At 41.1% G+C, this 16,790-nt stretch overlaps 1 protein-coding gene across 4 annotated transcripts in view; it reads right to left on the reverse strand.

Annotated features, from left to right (window-relative positions):
* The window catches only part of LOC118367472 (vesicle transport through interaction with t-SNAREs homolog 1A-like), a 205,748-nt gene that overhangs the window by 178,002 nt on the left and 10,956 nt on the right, over nt 1-16,790 (reverse strand). For all 4 annotated transcript variants that reach the window (XM_052490715.1, XM_052490720.1, XM_052490713.1 and 1 more), the window contains exons 2-3: nt 15,838-15,896; nt 13,228-13,338 (exon numbers count right to left, since the gene is read on the reverse strand). In XM_052490715.1, the coding sequence (XP_052346675.1) occupies nt 13,228-13,338; nt 15,838-15,896 (170 nt within the window). The remainder of the gene's footprint in view (nt 1-13,227; nt 13,339-15,837; nt 15,897-16,790) is intronic.

A 16,790-nucleotide genomic window follows, 5' to 3' on the forward strand; every position in this document is an offset into this window, starting at 1 on the left:
TGCTTTCACCACATGTACAACAATTTTCCCATTTATTTCGTCCATTTACTTTTTAGAATTTGTATTTAGAAGTTCAATGAGGTTTCTTATGTACATGTGCTACAGTATGTTTTATCAAAGAAATATGTCTATTACCATTCATTGAAATATAATAAAAAATAGGGGGGGGGGAATAAATAAATAAAGTACCGAAAAATATATAAATATATTTGACACCCCGTTGTTGTTTTTTTTCCTCGTAAACTTGACCAGTGAGTGGACAGCCACCAACAGACCATCAGGAAAGTGATTTGTCTTCCTATTGTGACAGTGAGGGCCACAGCCTGAGGAATAATTACTGATATGACCAGGGTGACAAGCAAAGAAATAAGCAAAGAAATAAATATATAAAAATATATAAAAAAAAATATATATATATATATATATATATATATATATAAATACATTTGATAAAGAGAAGCAGCCAAACAAACACAGTCTCTAAAGGAATCAACTGAGCCACGGGGACCTGCGTGAACCGCCAAAGCAATGACTGCGGGGAAGAGCGGATATTACTGTGACCAAATCAAAAACACAGCACCGGCATAGCATACGCACAAACACAATGGAATGCCTTCACAATCAGAATGATACAATGTTCATCATTAACATCATGTTAAAACACTTAAAGTATCTATTGTATAATTTATGTGTCGTGAACAATCTATTATTGATCAAACTAAATCAGACACATCATTAAGAGATTTTGGATATGATTACATCTACTTTTAACCGGTGGTATAATTAACCCATTCTTAAGAATTGACAGGTTACAGGTTGTGACAAAGTTACGGTATGGGTTTTTTCAGTTGTTAGTGCGAGTACAAAGACAATAAAACATCAACCGGGTACATAGCGTAGAGTCGTGTTCTGCCGGGATAACACCCACATGTGTCATTTTAGTGGAGCGTCATCTTAAAGAGCCGCAGTGTAACTTAGGGGAATGACGGGTTGCTAGTAATTGAGACGAGGTGCCTGGGAGAAGGCTTGATTTTAGTACGCAGAGACTGATGTCTTCTTCAAAACCCGCACAGTTTTGGGGGCATTTCCAAATGGCTGTTTGTTGCCACCGAGAGTATCAACAGCTTCCGCGGTGAACGCAACGCAAATGAAACATGAAAATAAAAAGAACTCAGAATGCTACTGAACCAGAGATTGTTGCTGCTCCCTACCCATTTACTTGGGGTTTTGAATTCCCCCTCTGGAAAACAAACCATAACCCTTAGAGTGATTATTCCCTGTTCATTTGATGTGAAACAAGAGCAGCTGTGCAATATTGACTGCCTCACCCATTGATAGACTTTGATTACCGGTTGGGGTGTTTTGCAAAATTTAAATTTAAATTAAAATAAATGGATATAGTCTTCATTTGATAATATTGTGTTATATATGTGGCTTATGTTCCACTAGTGAGAATAATGTAATGAAGATCTTTATATTTGATCAGGGTAGATCAGAATCTGTAATAACTAGGGTTGTTCCCAAAAAATGTTCTAAATATATGTATTGAAATAATAAAGAAAAAATAAGTTGAGAAAGACAATATGTTGATTGAAAGTCCCTCATTCTAGTTCATGCGTGTTGAAGATTAAAACGTCTAAAACAACATTAAAACAGGCGAGGAGGAGCACTTCCATAAGATACCTTATTGCCACAGAGAAAATAAGAGATGAGATCTTTTTTTGAATCCTTTTGAACGTTTTTTCTTTTGTCACTGTTTCTAATCTTTGGGTGAGAATTTGCTTCTGTTGCCGGAAGCACAAAAAAAAAAAAAAAAAAGTACAAAGATCCATCTTAACTTTATGCAAAGTGTTCCGTCTGCCTTTAAACTCTACACGGCTCGTCAAGTGTGAGACGGATGTACTGGTGTTCTGTCAGAAACACACGTGTCTCACCTCTTGACGTCGACGCGAGAAGAGTTTCTTCAACCCATCAAAACGTAACTATATATGCATAATAACTCCTAGTACTGTGAGATATGCTAATCAAGAAAAACACAAGCTGGAAATTATATTCATGCAATTATGAAAAAAATATGAACGTGGTGTCTTTAGGTACATGCACGAATGTCTAGATATTTACTAATATATCATTCATTTTAAGTAAAAAGGGGAAAACAATCATTCTGAATAAACAAAATCACAAACAACCAACATAAACAGGCAGTAGACAATAATTTAAACACCCTTCCTTTATAGACCCAATGGACATTAGTCACTTTAAAAAAAATGTCTTCAAAAGTTCTCCTTTTAAAACTAAATCAGAATAATTTAAAAGCAAATAAACTGATCTTTATTGTAACAGGTTTTTTTTGGGCCTCTCAAATGCCCTCCCCTCTCTATGCCTGTTGCCACAAGCGACGCAGGGTCGTGCAAATAATTGTGGTGCCTGGAAAGCTGAAAAATGTAAACAGTTCATTAGATGGGATATAAAAGGCGTAAAAATACCCAGAGGAAGAGTGTAATGAGGGGCCCTGAAGTTACTCTGCAGACGCTTTTCCCCCTCTTTATTGTCACCCCGAGCACACGGCTGGTGGCATGGCGTGAAGAGTAATTAACGATATTTAATTTACAAAAGCGTGCTTCATTACATCTTTCTCACCAGTAGGAGAGCGGCTGGACATTTTTTGTTTATATATTTTTTTAACTTAATGACACTTTTGTCACGACTCAGCTTCAAATTGGCATTTAACCTTTCATTTGCTACTAATCAGGTCCACATCCTGTTGAAGAGGAAGTGGCTTGGAATAAAACATTTCACACAGTCTTAAAAGTAGTTTTACTCAAAAATATATATAATAATAACCCTAAATTATTTTTTACAGTACTGTCATTAATATCCTATTAAAACATGAATAAATCATGGCTACGAAATGGACAAAACACTACACAAGTGCACAAAAACACGACATCACTTCCTATCACTGTGTCCCTATGATATGCTCCCAGGTGATGTTGTGGACCGGTGACTGTAGTCCTTTTCTAGTTTCCACAGCAGTGGGGGCAGAGGTGGTGGAGTGTGGCGTTAAAAGGAAGCCGAGCCCTTTAAGCAGGCACAACAGCAGCATCGATAACGCATCTCATCCTGGCAGGGGGTTAACACACTTCACTGGCACAAAGAACAGCTCTCACACACACACACACACACACACACACACACACACACACACACACACGTTGTTTTCACATCTCCTCCACTCTTTTAAGACAAACAAATTGGCAGAGGTTGTTCAATTAACTAAGTGCTTATTTTTTGTGTGTTAGATATATCATCAGATAAAGGAAAGCGGCGACAATTGCGATGGAGGGGTTTTCTGTGCCTTTGTTTTGTTTCTGCTCTTTAGTGTCATCAAATCCACTACTCTTGTCTATCATCAGAGACTGTGTACTTGTGAGTGTTTATGTGGAATAAAGGGCCTTGTGTTTGTGTGTGTGTGTGTGTATGTATGAAAAATCTCCTTTGTCTGTACGCGTGTGTGTGAGAGAAAAATCTCCTTTGTCTGTACGGGCATGGGTGCGTGTTTTGTGTGTGGTGTGTGGTGTGTGGTGTGTGTGTGTGTGTGTGTGTGTGTGTGTGTGTGTGTGTGTGTGTGTGTGTGTGTGTGTGTGTGTGTGTGTGTGTGTGTGTTCTCCTCTTAATATGACTCCAACAGTAGTGGGGAAGCCAAGCCTTAGAAACCAGCATGGAGCCTCTCATTAACGCACAGGTTGGTGCTTTTGTGTCTTGAACACAGACAAGGCATTATGTTTCACAGCTATAAAAGACTAAAGGAGTCTCAAATGAGCTCCAATAGAAAAAAGACACAATCTCAAATTATCAAGGAAAACAAGACAATAGTGGAACTAGAACGCATTTAAACTGGGCTGGCGGTGGAGGATTTGCCCCATATGACAACGTACACTCAAAGGGCCTTCATGTCATCTCAGCAAGAAATAGTGTGCCCATAAACACTAATACAATCGACATGTAAAGAAAAATGGGTCAAAAATCACACTTTTAACGTCGAAATGTATTGATTAAATAAATTATCTATACTTAACCCAGCAGAATGATACAATATTGATAGAACATAGTATTACATAATGTTACAGATCATTACGTATTGCACTGTGCAAATGTGATCTCAGGGGATAGCCTTTCTTTAACAGTAGATTGTTATGATGGGGATGGTTCCTTCTTCCACGACTGTAATACGTGTGCTAGACTTCCCTGTCAAAGTCGTTTCTATTGTTAAATAGAGCCGAGATCTGTCAATAAGCCTAACGACTGTAACCGAGTGGGCGAGCGAGAGAGGAGAGAAAGGATCGCAACTGAACTCTAGACAAAAGAGCGAATTTCAGGGGATTTGATTGAAGAATCTCCATATACTTTTTGCTGGCCGGGGGAACCGTCTCAAATGGTTATTTCTTTAAGGCATGAGGGCCGATTAAACCCAATATTAAAATATGGAAGCAGTTCTAATGAAAAATCAAAGGCCTGGTTTCCTCTCGCTCTCTCTCCATTTATTTTTCCCCATTCTCTCTCTCTCCTTCTCCCAGTGCATGAATCCCAGGCTGTATGAGGGGAGAGAAAAGCCGGGGTCCGGGCATCGGCGGTGCAAACACACAGACAACGGTGCAGAAATCAATAGAGGAGAGCCGTCGGGGAGGCAGCCGGGCGAGAGGAACCAGAGCGGGGCCCGCTCGGATCACAACGCTGGCTTCTGGCGTGCAGTGGGGAATAAAGGGGGCCTCCTCAGGTCAGCGCCAGAGAAAAAGGTGAGATTAGAGGGAAATGGAGGAGGGATTTCGGCACGCGGGGGGTGATGAGGTAGTGCATGTATGGGGAGGTGGTTGGGGGAGGCGTACGGTGCGGGATACCTGGCGAGCTAGGGACCAAGCGGCCCATTAGCCTGTGGCTAGCTACATATGGTTCACTGAACCCTCCACTGAGAATAACTTTCTATTTTTTTTTTTGCGCAAATGTCTCTTTTTTTTCTTCTTTTTTTTTGAAAAAGACCTTCACTTTTAACCCTTTCTCCGCTTTGGAGAGGGTTCTCTTTTGACCTCGATTTATGATTCATCTTTGTTTGATGTCTATTCTCAGAGTGTTATCTAAAAGTGTTGAAAGCTAGACAAAGGAAGAGATATGGACCCATAATATATTGTTGTAGACAAAATGTGTGCGCGCGTGTCCGTCCAACTGCGTTCGTCTATGGAAATGCATAGAAGACGACCGTCCCCTGTCCCTCGCCTTTCTTCAGAGTAACGTGACCATTGTCTGAACTGAATGCTTCCCTCATTACCATAAGAACAGAGCATCAGGCATAGAGGCTTAGACACATCATTAACGCTATAAATCTATTTATAAACTGGCTGGTTTGAGCCCTGAATACCGATTGGCTGACAGCCGTGGTATATCAGACAGTATAACACGGGCATGACAAAACATGTATTTTAACTGCTCTAATTATGCTGGTAACCAGTTTATAATAGCAATAAGGCACCTCAGGGGTTTGTGTTACATGGTCAATTTAACAGGGCTAGGGGCTGTATCCAGGCACTCCGTGTTGAGCCTAAGAACAGCCTTGAGCTGTGGTATATTGGCCATATACACCACACCTCCTCGTGCCTAATGCAGAGGAGGTGCGTAGGCACCTTCCAGCAGAGCCAATCCAATATGTTCCCTTGTGAACTTTCCTAGACACTTTCCAGCTCCATGGGAGAGTACAGGTTTTGTGTTGGAATTCAGAGCAGTTGTCCAAACTTTGAGAAACTGCCAATTGAGGGCCGACGAGGGTCTTGTACACCTCTTATCACATGGAAATCGACAACGTCAGACACTCACCCCTAGAGTATGTGCTGTTACATTCGCCAGGGCTAGTCTTAGGGCACATTAACATGCATAGTAGATACACAGTTTAAGCGATTTCAATACCTGACCCATGTATGTTGACTGCTGCATTAGATAGTGGTTGGTAGGTGGAGAATGCAGTGATTCCATATGGATATAGGGGTGTGAGTTGATGCACTGATAGAGGCCAGGGTTAAATGAATAAATCCTTAATTCATACTCTACACTCCAGTGTAATTCTGATCAAGGCCACAGCAAGATATATATAAGATTCCTCTGCAGGCTTCCGAACCAGACGAGAAACGAAACAATTGTCGGTCGCAAAGACCAAGAGCTGTTTGTTTTTCTTTTGCACGCTCCTCATTTAGAAGCACTTAAGCCAGAGAAAGGGAAATGCAATTCGATAGGGGGAAACTTTGTTTCCATTTACAAATTTCATCCCAGGGTAAACACATTGAGCTAATTGGGGAAAACCCACTGAGTGTCAGGGAAAACTGGGGATGTCAAAGTTCTCTCTCTCTAGGCTTGTTTTGTTAAAAAGGTGTAAGCCAACAACAACAAAAAAGACAGGAAAAACACAAGCCTACTAGATGAATTCATAATGCATTTCATAAATACTTCATGACTTTTATATACTTAAGCCAGTCTGACAAATTTAAAAGAAATCAGTGTCACCTATTCTGGTCCCGCTTGTCAGTCAATGCATCACTTGGGTGTGGGTGTCACATGTCACTTCTGGTTTACACTGGTTTGTGGGACAGGCTCTGTGCTCTGAAACAAGGCGAGGGGGGGGTACTGGGAGGGGGGGGGTACTGGGAGGAGGGGGAAGGGTGCTATTATATTCACGTGTCTCTGCCCCCCCACTATCTTCCGACTCCTCTCAGTCAAGTCACTCAATCAATCACATAGGCCCCTGAGGACAGAGAGGACCTGCGAGGCCCTTACTTCAGGCAGACAAATCCAGGTACTGATCACTGTCTGTGGGAGGGTGACTTATCCCACTTTGGAGAGGATCCCAAGATAAGTGAAAGGAAATGATCATGTTGTTGAATACACAAACAACCAGTCCTATTCACACACATAATATACGTACCATTACAAATATTTGTAAGGGAATTAAGGAATGCATGTTCTTGTTAAATACCACCCATTGATCGTCTCGGAACAGAAGAACCCCACTCATCATTGACAAATTAAAACAGATTCATTACAAATGTTTCTATCACTTACATCGTTTTTTTTGACCACTGTGATTGGTTGACTATCACACGGGCAGAGAACACTGTACTGCCATTACTCGATGCTTCAGTTCCTGTGTGTCCTGGTAGGAGAACCATCTTCTCTCCTTCTGGTGACTCAGTCCTTCACCCGTTCCACCACCACCCTTACATTACATCTAAACCATAAACACACTCATCCAACAGGGAGACTATAGATGCTGATCCATTAGAGGCTGCAAGCCCCATCTTTGTGTCTAAAATAACACAACAAGTATTTTCAACTGCCAATCCACAAGAAGCTCGGGGAAGAGCTGCTGTGTGGAACATCTTCAAAATAAAAGGCGGAATTCATAAGCTGAGACAAATATATAGATTTGTTTACATCTTAAATCTGCATTGGGCTCCGAGGAAAGAGAGAAAACAATCCCCTCAATCCGGGCGACTTCCATAAGAAATCTGATCTTTTTAATCTGGGTGCGAGACTGGACTTTGGCGCTATTGATGGCTTGTTAAACAACCCAACATATAAACCACCATCTGCATTATCTCCTTAGTGGTACACAACGAAGACTCAAATGTTTCATGGTGACAAGCGCAGACGAGACAATTTAAGGAGATTTATAGTGTCTAACAGCAAGCTAATGTTGGTCTGTCATGTTTTGTTTGTAGAAGTCGCTGTAATGGAGGATAGGGGGCAAATGAAACAGAACCTCCAAACTGGATTACAATGGCACTGTGCCATAACCAGCGCTAAGTACAGTCCTCGTAGAATATCCCGTCAAACCTATATGAAATACGCTAATTATGAAGCATCTTCCATTCAAAGTGAAGAATTCTGGATGACGCTTTGAAAGGGCAGCAGGACATTCCATTAATGTCCTTACAAAAACTTGTGACTGTTTTTTCCTCCCTTAGATTCCCAACTGAGCCCATCAAAAACTTCAGGAGAACTATGTATCAAAAGGTTCTAGTCTCCATGACCATGAACGAATATCTCAAAATCACACACTATGGAAGGTATCATGGACAGGTTTAAACGTATCCCCCATTCAGAAAAAAAGGATATTAGACAGTTTTATTCAGCCTATACATGTAATAAACGGACTAAATTCACATATTTTAAAAGTATAAAAAAAAAATGTAAAAGTGAATTCATAAAAACAAACAATCATGAATGACCGTTGAGAAACAGCTCAGTGCAGCTGGGTTTGGAACCGAAATAAAGTTAGTTATTGCTTATGCGAGACTTTAGGCAGTTCCGATTCTGTCGACAGACCTATCGAGGCGTCTTGAACTGTGCTCAATGATACACAATGGACAGTACAGAGAGGAATTTGCCAATTTTTTTATCCATTTTAGATCAAGGCCAAATCATTTCCAAGTTGCCATAGTTTGTCGAGCGTTTTATCTGAGGCATTTTCCCCTTTACACAATTGGCTACACTAAAGGGTCCAAGGCGCTCATTGCATAGCTACAGCACTCAATATTTGCCCTGACAGAAAGCGTTTATTAAATGATTTATTTTTCCACTTAAAAAGGTCATTAATAATCACTTAAGAGACTAGGAAATATGAAAAAGCTGTTACACATTTGGGATTGGTGCAGAAGGCGGCTCTTAATTCCATTCATCCGACTATCAGGTGTATAAACTGTTCAATATTTCAAGGCTAGTTGACTCGATAAACGCTTTGGGAATGTGTTAATTATCTCCCTGGATAGAAACTGGAAGCCATTCAGTCTAAAGGTGTTTGTCACGATCCACCTACATTCTGTGTGTCATAATCTAGGCAGGAAAAACAGATCTTATCGTTGTGCCTCCTCACTTTAAAATCCACCACGAAGGAATTGTCGGCTTTTCACTTCAACTGTAATTGAGTGAATTCATTTTTTTTTTTAATGTATGTGTCCAATGTCTTCATTATTGTCACTGTCAGAATTACAGCCTTCAATAGATATTAAATAGTCATTCATTAAGAACTATAATTTATCTGTGGCAAGTCATTGTTTTTTAGTTTTTTATGCTTTTCGAAAATTCAGACAAAATATCATTTGCAACAGTATTCATACCATTGATACGGTCTTGACTGTGCACCCTGCAGAAATTGAGGTTGAAAAATGTGAATCATTCTATAATTGACAATTGTTAACAGCTGTTGTCTAACCAAGATGAACTTTATCAAAAGCATATTTTGTAAACCAAAGAGGTTAAAAGCGGAATAGAAAGAACTAACATTCTAAGAATAACAGTCAATGTGTGGGAAAATGTAGATAAAACGAATATCTACCTAGGTTAGGAAATAACATTTTACGATGTTTGGAGACAATTTTCTAAGGGTTGAAAAATATACTCCAGCAGACAGACAAACACACAGTTCTGTCCAAAGAACAGCGAAGAGTCTAGGACCTGCATGTCAACAAACTGTTCACTACTTCCATCTCCAAGTTTCACAGACGAGACAAGTTCAGAGGAGGGCACAGTGATAAGAAGCAGCTCTTTTAGCAGGAGAAGCTCTTCTGATCGACATGCGTGCTTATCAATATCACCTCCACCAGATAACTCAACTTGGCCCGAATTCTTTGAACAATATCGCCATCTGGTGTCAGCTAAGAGGGAAGACAGCGTCGAGTAAATTCATGTTGGACACTTTGGCCCACTGAAATCCCCCAAGGTAGAAAATCTATATATTCTCAATTTATATTCTGAAACCTAACGCTTGAAACTAAAGCATTGTCAAGCATTTACTCTGTTTAAAGGCTACTTCTGAGTCATTTTAAAACAGTCACTTTTCAAGGGAAAACACTCAAATATCTACACAAAGGTTTATAAATGTATTATGCCCATCTCTCAGTTGTCACCAATAGCCCATGCAGTCTGATCACAGCCAAAATGGACGCCGAGTGTATTTACAGTGCCTTCAGAAAGTATTCACAGCCCCTGTCTTTTTCCACATTTTGTTGTGTTACAGCCAGTGAATTTCAAACACAGATTTAACCAAAGAGGTTTTCCAATGCCTGGCAAAGTAGGGCACCGAACAGACATTGAATATCCTTTTGAGCGTGGTGAAGTTATTAATTCGACTTTGGATGGTGTATCAATACACCCAGTCACTACAAAGATACAGGCGTCCTTCCTAACACAGTTCTCAGAGAGGAAGGAAGGAAAACGCTCAGGGATTTCACCACGAGGCCAATGGTGACATTAAAACAGTTTATTGGATAGGAGAAAACGGAGGATGGATCGACAACATTGTAGTTACTCCACAATACTAATTTAATTGACAGAGTGAAAAGAAAGAAGCCTGTACAGAATAAAACATTTCCAAAACAAACGTCAAATCAATTAACTTTTTGTCCTGAATACAAACTTAAGTTTGAGGCAAAGCCCATACAAAACATTACCGAGTAGCAATCTCCATATTTTCAAGCATAGTGGTGGCTGCATCATGTTATGGGTATGCTTATAATCGTTAAGGACTAGGCAGTTTTTCAGGATAAAAAAATCAAACAAAGAAAACAGAATGGAACTAAGCACAGGCAAAATTCTAGAGGAAAATCCGTTTGAGTCTGCTATCCACCAGACACTGGGAGATGAATTCACCTTTCAGCAGGATAATAACTTAAAACTCAAGGCCAAATATACACCGGAGTTGCTTACCAAGAAGATGGTGAATATTCCTGAGTGGCCGAGTTACAGTTTAGACTCAAATCTATGGCAAGACCTGAAAATGGTTTCCTAGCAATGATCAACAACCAATTTGACAGAGCTTGAAGAATTTTGAAAATAACAGTGTGCAAATGTTGAACAATCCAGGTGTGGAAAGCTCTTAGATTTACCCAGAAAGACACTTAGCTGTAATCGCTGTCAAAAGTGATTCTGACATGTAATGAATCAGGGGTGTGAATACTTAAGTAAATGAGATAGTTCTAAAAACATGTTCACTCTGTCATTATGGGGTATTGTGAGAGAAAGAAATCCATTGAATCCATTTTGAATTCATGCTGTAACACAAAATGTCGAATAAGTCAAGGGGTATGAATACTTTCTGAAGGCACTGACTCCACAGACGTCTGTGGACCAAGCCTCCCGGTGGAGGGACAAACTTTGGAGCTACCTTTGAAGATGGTCTGTTTACCCGATAGGTTTCATTAAATGAAGCCTCCATTATGCCTCTCTTGTGCCTGATCAAAGGCATCGCTAAGAGGCATGTCATTCTGCTTCCCCTGACTTGAACGCATCCCCATTATCAAACGGAAGGGGGGGGGGGTTCTGTTGAGCCAGCCTCCCCTTTACCTGATGCAAGGCCCCTCAGCAGGGGTCCTCTGGCTTTAAGACCCCTCTATTATCAAAATGAAGCCGACAAACAAATCACAAATGCACCTTCGGTATGACCGTCTGATAATGTGCTCTCCGGGTTATTGGGGTTCAGGCTTGGCCCCGTCTGGCATAGATAGACAAGTGGGGCTCAATCTGGCACGTTGGTGGCGTGAAGACTTCAAACCTCGGCTGGACGAGAGGATGGGGTTTAGGGGGGAAACACCCCAGGGAAGCACAACAAAGACTGCTTTTTTATTTTTTTAAATTGAGAGGGCACCCGAATATGGCCTGCAGGAGTGAGAGAGAAGTGAGAGGCCGGGCCAGGCTGAAGCATTTTGCACTTTTGAGGACGAATCAGCAGCTTTGGGGAAAGTCAGCAAATCGCTTGCCAATCGTAAGTGAACCAAAATGAAAACCAATACTAAAGTTGGTTTGTTCTAGTCTATCCACAATTATTAAAAAGCACCTAAATGAATTGTGCTTGGTAGAAGGCCAGCCTTAATCTGACTCCAGTACGAAACTAAAATGAACACACTATACAGGTTTCTGGTAGAGGCAAAGTTGTCAGAAGGGTACGTGACTAGGCCTATATATTTTCCTCTTTTAAGGGTACGTGATTAATAATATTTTATGTCCAAAATGGCCTTTCTCCATTCTCTTCTCCTTCTTAATGTATGAGAATGTCAGCTATTTAAAAAGGTGACAAAGGGTATCCTCGCATCTAATAGCATGCGCTCAAAATAGCATAGCACAGACAAAAATGTGAGGAATGCGACTTAGCCGTAATATCCGACACAGCAGGTGTTAATTGCTTGATAATTAACCACGGCAAGTGTCGAGACAGGAGAAGCTAAAGATTAATCATCAGCCAATTAAATGCCCATGGCGAGGAAAGCGAGCTCTCTCAAAGACTAGAGAGATCTCTGTAATCTGAGCTCACAGATTTTCAGGAGTGGAGCCACAGATCACTGGCACCTGTAATTTCCCAGTGTTTGCTTGTTCGTTTGTTGATTATTTCGGTTCACATTGGTCAATGCTTTAACCGTGATGCCTGGTGTTTACCTTTACATTTGAATGGAAAAAGCTAAATATCCGCACAGGTATCTAGTGGAACGATGCATTCCGAAGTTCCACAGGTAAATGAACAACCCCAAGGAAGCTGAGAGACAGTTCAGAGATGTAACACACTCTAAGAAAAACCTTAAAGTAAAGCCAAGAGGGGCCTTAACACAATTTCTACGTCTAATGGGAGTAATGTTTGAAAGTAAAACAGGGAGCCTAAAATATGGGTTAAGAGCAAGTGACTAAAGTTAAAACATTTCATTCCTCATTAAGGTTTGATATGTGTACGGTGGAGGGCTCTAGACAGACAGGTGCAGTTTATAAATTACTAAACAAGGCGTTGTTCTGAAGCATCAACACAAGCCCACACTCCTATGGATGCTACTTGGGCTTTCAAAAACAGACCCCAAAAAAATGAGCCACAGCGGACATGCCAATGACCTTCAGTTTCAGTCCGAGTGCGTGTGTTTCGGAAAGTGTGAGCGTATGTTAGAAGGTGTACGTATGCTCAGAACTATACCGTACATTGTGCGTACATTATGGCGTTCACTTACAGTACACACACAAGCACACAAAAACACATGCTTACGTGCATGCAAGTACACGTGTGATAGGATCATTCTTGCCATACCAAAAGGTCAAACGACCATCAGTAGGTGTCAATTTTCCATTGAGCAAGGCACATAACCGGGGCTGGGCTGTCAGTAGTATGCATAGCTATTCACCAAGACAAATGAGGTGTTATGGTGGGGTACTCACAAAGTCTTTCTCCAGCTTGTCCATCTCCCCCTTGTAGCTCTTCAGTCTGCTCTGGTACATGCCTCTGCTCTGGATGGGGAGCTCACGCACCTCCAGATCCATCTGCTCCATCTAGGTCCAGCAATCAACCAGTGAATTCACCATTAGATGGTAAAAAAATATATTAAAAAATAACATATTGGCAAAATTCGCTAGAACATAGGTCTAAACTATGCAATTATAGCTGGGTAGCCTACAATTGTGGAAATATGTCAATACAGATTTTCAATTAAAGATTGTTGTTAAACTCAACTTATTGTACACTTTACTGTTAAGTAAGTAGTCTGTTCAGTATGTGGTGACTACACTGTTAACGGACATTTTATGTAAAGTGTTGAACTTAATGTACAGTGCATTCGGAAAGTATTCAGACCACTAAAATGGTTTTAAATTGTGTTGCGTTACAGCCTTGTTCTAAAATGGATTTGAAATATAAACATATACACACACACACACCATATCAATCTACACACAATACTGCATAATGACAAAGCAAAAACAGGTTTTTAGAAAGTTTTGCTCATTTATAAAATAAATAAATGAAATAACATTTAGAAAAGTGTTCAGTACTTTGTTGAAGCACCTTTGGTAGCGCTTACAGCCTCGAGTCTTCTTGGGTATGACGCTACAAGCTTGGCACACCTGTATTTGGGGAGATTCTCCCAAGGTTTCTCCAGAGATGTTCGAGCTGGGCCCCTCAAGGAAATTCATAGACTTGTCCCTAAGCCACTTCTGCATCGTCTTGGCTGTGTGCTTAGGGTTGTGGTTCTATTGGAAGGTGAATTATCACCCCAGTCTGAGGTCCTGAGCGCTCTGGAGCAGGTTTTCATCAAGGATCTCTCTGTACTTTGCTCTGTTCATCTTTCCCCTCAACCCTGACTCGTCTCCCAGTCCATGCCGCTGAAAAACATCCCCACAGCATGATGCTTCCACCACCATGCTTCATCGTAGGGATGGTGCCAGGTTTTCTCCAGACGTGACACTTGGCATTCAGGCCAAAGAGTTCAATCTTGGTTTCATCAAACAAGAGAATCTTGTTTCTCATGGTCAGAGTCCTTTAGGTGCCTTCTGGCAAACTCCAATCGGGCTGTCATAAACATTTTACTGAGGAGTGGCTTCCATCTGGCTACTCTACCATAAAGGCCTGATTGGTGGAGTGCTGCAGAGATGGTTGTTCTTCTGGAAGGTTCTCCCTTCTCCACAGTGGAACTGTGGAGCTGTCAGATTGACCATTGGGTTATTGGTCACCTCCCTGACCAAGGCCCTTCTCCCCCGATTGCTCAGTTTGGACGGGCGGCCAGTTCTAGGAAGAGATTTGGTGGTTCCAAACTTCTTCCATTTAAGAATGATGGGGCCCACTATATTCTTGAGAACGTTCAATGTTGCATGCATTTTTTTGATACCCTTCACCAGATCTGTGCCTCGACACAATCCGGGCTCTGAGCTCTATGGACAATTCCTTCCACCTCATGCCTTGGTTTTTGCCCTGACATGCCATGTCAACTGTGGGACCTTATATAGACAGTTGTGTGCCTTTCCAAATCATGTCCAATCAATTTCATTTGCCACAGGTGGACTCCAATCAAGTTGTAGAAACACCTCAAGGACCATCAATGGAAATAGGATGCACCTGAGCTCAATTTCGAGTCTCATAGTCTCAAGGGTCTGAATACTTATGTAAATAAGGTATCCATCCGTCTTTTATTTTTAATACATTTGCAAAAATGTCTAAACCTGTTTTCACTTTGTCATTATGGGGCAGTGATGAGGAAAATGTTTTACTTAATTCATTTTAGAATAAGGCTGTAATGTAGAAAAGAGGAAGGGGCCTGAATCATTTCTGAATGCACTGTATACATAGACAGGTTTGATGTAAAGAAATTAAAGTAAAATAACATAGCACACAACTTGGATTTGGAGGGGACTGTAAAACAACAAGAGATTCTGAAGATTAAACTGAAATCTCAAGCTAGCAAAACTTCAACATGAGCTACTTCAGAAGCTACTTCAGAAGCACAAACTTTTTCCATGTTGATTTGCTGACACATTGCTCTTCTTCGGGTCATTCATCAACGATACAAATAAAAAAAAGTTCTGACAGAAAGGCAGTTTGGTAAATAAATAAGATGCAATCCATTTGAAGGGTCTTCATTTTACAGACATGTTGAGACCCAACAGTGTCACGTAGATTACATTAGAGGTAACGTTACAGAGAGACAAGACTCTCTGAGGTGGATTTGGAGAAGACTAATCAAGACAACAACGTCGAACAATTTACACGTTAGTTCACTTCTTTAAATTTTTAAACATGACAGGAAGACTCCCTCCTCCAAATAATGGCTTGAAATGTGTCACGGGTGTGTCACTTAAAAGCGAAAAGCGATCACGCCGTTATTGTGCTGAACAGCTTTCCACCACGTGAAGTATGTGTGTGTCCTGACGCCGTTAGGATAACACAGGTGCCGTTGTCTTCGTGCACCGGTGAAATTGTCTTGTTTCCTTTTCCAAATGCATTATTACGATACATTTTCTTTTAATGTGAGGAGTGGAAATTACTGATCAAAGACGTACCAACTCTCTGACTTCTTCGAGCTGTTTGTCGACATTTAGAACCAGCTGTGTCTTCTCCTCTGAAAATGAAACGGGAGAAACATATTGATCAGTCGACAGAGGAGCAGTGCTTTATGACAACAACCCAACTCCCCCGCGACGGGGGGAGAGATAACAACACACACCAGAATGCATCTGAAGATATATTTACACATTCTCTCCGCACGCTGAGCCACATTTGAAGTCTTATTTATCCACGTGTAAAAGGCCTTTGTTGGCTTTTGTTAGAGGAGCAACGAGACACCTCGTACCAACTTAAAAAGAAATGTCAGCTTTAGTAGGTTGCCAGATTTTCTCAACTCTGAGTCCCACTAATAATGACTAAAACGCTGCTCTATGCTCAAGGCTTCGATTGCAAATCATGACTTGAAACTAATTTGGCCACAACAGTTCAATATGGAATGTTGTAACTGATTGTGTCTCTCAATTCTGGCTGAACTTATTCTGTTATGTGTAGCAACTAGGGATGGGCATCTGAAAGAATGTTTGTGTTCGAGTCCAAGTACGCTCACAGAAACGATTTGGAGTAGGCCTACTCGAGTGCTAGTACGCTCACAGAAACGATTTGGAGTAGGCCTACTCGAGTGCTAGTACGCTCACAGAAACGATTTGGAGTAGGCCTACTCGAGTGCTAGTACGCTCACAGAAACGATTTGGAGTAGGCCTACTCGAGTGCTAGTACGCTCACAGAAACGATTTGGAGTAGGCCTACTCGAGTGCTAGTACGCTCACAGAAACGATTTGGAGTAGGCCTACTCGAGTGCTAGTACGCTCACTGAAACGATTTGGAGTAGGCCTACTCGAGTGCTAGTACGCTCACAGAAACGATTTGGAGTAGGCCTACTCGAGTGCTAGTACGCTCACTGAAACGATTTGGAGTAGGCCTACTCGAGTGCTAGTACGCTCACTGAAAC

This window comes from Oncorhynchus keta, chromosome 3 (genome assembly GCF_023373465.1).
Source record: "Oncorhynchus keta strain PuntledgeMale-10-30-2019 chromosome 3, Oket_V2, whole genome shotgun sequence".
NCBI classification, from domain to species: domain Eukaryota; kingdom Metazoa; phylum Chordata; class Actinopteri; order Salmoniformes; family Salmonidae; genus Oncorhynchus; species Oncorhynchus keta.